The sequence below is a fragment of the Berghia stephanieae genome, chromosome 2, assembly GCF_034508935.2.
Source record: "Berghia stephanieae isolate SIO BIC M18660-M18661 chromosome 2, UCSD_Bste_1.3, whole genome shotgun sequence".
NCBI lineage: Eukaryota > Metazoa > Mollusca > Gastropoda > Nudibranchia > Aeolidiidae > Berghia > Berghia stephanieae.
This window is the reverse complement of record NC_088361.1, coordinates 104,619,327-104,621,826: the sequence shown is the minus strand read 5'-3', so window position 1 is coordinate 104,621,826 and position 2,500 is coordinate 104,619,327. Positions and strand designations below refer to the sequence as shown.

The 2,500-nt window shown below is 34.6% G+C and overlaps 1 protein-coding gene across 1 annotated transcript in view; it reads right to left on the bottom strand.

Moving 5' to 3' along the window:
• Positions 1-2,500, bottom strand: part of LOC144966143 (receptor-type tyrosine-protein phosphatase-like ida-1) — a 367,489-nt gene that overhangs the window by 174,756 nt on the left and 190,233 nt on the right. The window contains exon 9 of the mRNA XM_078902260.1: positions 47-141. Within this exon, the coding sequence (XP_078758386.1) occupies positions 47-141 (95 nt within the window). The remainder of the gene's footprint in view (positions 1-46; positions 142-2,500) is intronic.

The window sequence follows — 2,500 nt, the reverse complement described above, 5'->3', positions numbered from 1 at the left end:
TAATTCGGTACACGCCAGTTATATAATTTAATTAGTCGGTACTTACGGATGTCCTTTGCGATGGTTTCTGCATCTTTTCCTTCCGGTAGAAGGTCAGAGGTCACGTACATGTTAATAAGGTTGTCGGCGAGGCCATCGGATCTGAAATAGAATAATCACGTGACAATAAGTGTGATAGGTGAGATAAAAATATAATAATAGGAACATGTGAGATTTGGAGAAAGAGCAATTTCCATTTAACTCTCTCCGAACCAGACATTTTGAGGTTTTCCCCAAAAACTTCACACCCAACTACACAAAAATAGATTTTTTATCACTCAGACACATTAAAGTAAAGTTCATGCGATACATAATTTTTTTAACAAAACATGCTCGACAACACATTGTTCATTTTCTTTAAATTTTATGATGTACAAGAGGAATTTAAATGTTGGTTCTATCGTAACGAATGTGACGATTTTCCTATAGTTGGTAAGGAGAGGATTAAATCTGCTCAAATCGCTTCACAGTCGGTCTCAGTTCAATCCTAAAAAACAACACAGAATCCCCTATTAGGCCCCAATTGCAAGCTCGTAGTGTTATTGGGCACGATAAAAATAACTCTTTTATATAATATACAAAGAAATGAACGAATCGTAATTTATTCCACTCCTCTCCCTAAATAGTAACGTGCAATGATATCAAGTTTACGATAATAATGTGTGACGTCAGATTATAAATCGTTAAATTTCACAAAAAATCATATTCTTTAAAAAAGAAGTATCATTTAAATGTTTTTGAATATGTCTTTTATTCAAAGTGAGATCGACTGTGCCATAGACTAGTGTCATATCCGAATCGGAGCAAACAATAGGGTTCGACATTCGTGACGTCACTTCCCTCGTAATAACGCATAGTAACTGGTTCTAAACTATCGGAACAATGGCGGGCGCCCATATCTCCATCACCACCCTTATGAAATACTTATCGACGAGCATAAAAGTGTATCCAGAGGAGAAAAACATTATAAATCTGACCATGTTTTGACTTTTATACATTCTGATCACATGACATGTGAAAAATTTCTAGCCAGCAGGAAGAATAAAAAGTAGCGATTTTCTTTGTTTAGAACCAAGCTGCTGGTTGCTAGGCGGACGTGACATCAGACTATTGAATCCTATTGCCATTGCCAGTTTCACGCTACAGAAACCGGGATATCTCCATGAACCTAATGTTTCAGATGGACTACTACTTACTTTGAAATGAGCCCGCATTATATTAAGTTATATCTGATCTTTGTTGCGGCTATGTGGTCTAGTGGTATGACACTCGCTTTCGAATCGGAAGGTCCTGGGTTCGAACCTCGCTCGGCGCATAGTTGAGTCCTTGGAAAAGGCTCTTTACTCACATTCTCTCACCGTACTCAGGCGTAAAATGAATACCTGACCATTAACAGCGTTCTCTATGTCAGAAAAAAAATATTGTAATATCGCCTAAAAGTCATCATGTCTCGTTCTACATGTTCTACGTGTTTCTGTTGGTCAGGGACCATTTGTAAAGGGCTTTGAGCACGTTTATTGGATATTGCGCTATATAAAAGCTCAGACTTAAGGTTTATGTAAAACTACGCTTTTCCACTATTGGCCAAGAGGCGTCTAATTGCATCCACCCCCCCCCCTCCCCTCAACATCTATTTCTTAATAATAATTCTAAAAAAAAACAAAAACCACCATAAATCCCGTCAACTCTCCTAATGGATTTCCATCTATAAAGTCACGACTAATGTACCAGTGACTGTAAAATATACCGGCATTATTTAGCAAAAATCTTATTTTCCATCTTTGGCCCAAAATCTTCTATATATATAAAATGTCGATCGACTGATTGAGATATCTACGTTTCCAAACTTACCAAAAATAGATTCAAACCCCAAAATTCAAAATATAAATTTCTCATGCCGAAAAGATTTAATAATCAAGTCTTACAAGTTGTAGATATTGTATCAATCAAACAATAGACACTTTAGAAATATATTATTTTGGACAAAATTTTTAAAAAATGAATGAATAAACTGTTTTGTCAGCTTACAGCAGCTGTAATGTACGTATATATATATATATATATATATATATATTTATATATATATATATATATATATATATATATATATATATATATATATATATATATATATAATAGAGCCACAGTCATAACCTGGTCAAGGGGAACGTATTTAGAGGAAGCCATCACCAAAGACGAGTGGTTTTCTTTTGCTCCATTAATTAACACACCCGAGGAAGGAGGACTCTTGGACATATTCCGGTGCTCGCACAAAACACTTTTTTTATTTTTCATATTTAAAAAAAAATATGAATTTGGCCAGAAATTGTATACCTCATAATAGATCTATGGATTTAAATTGCACAAACTGGTTAACCAGTTTCGTAACTCAGAATTCTAAATAAATATAAGTTTTAAGAGTGTTTAGAAGGCTATATTGTTTTCATGATTGATAGTTAAT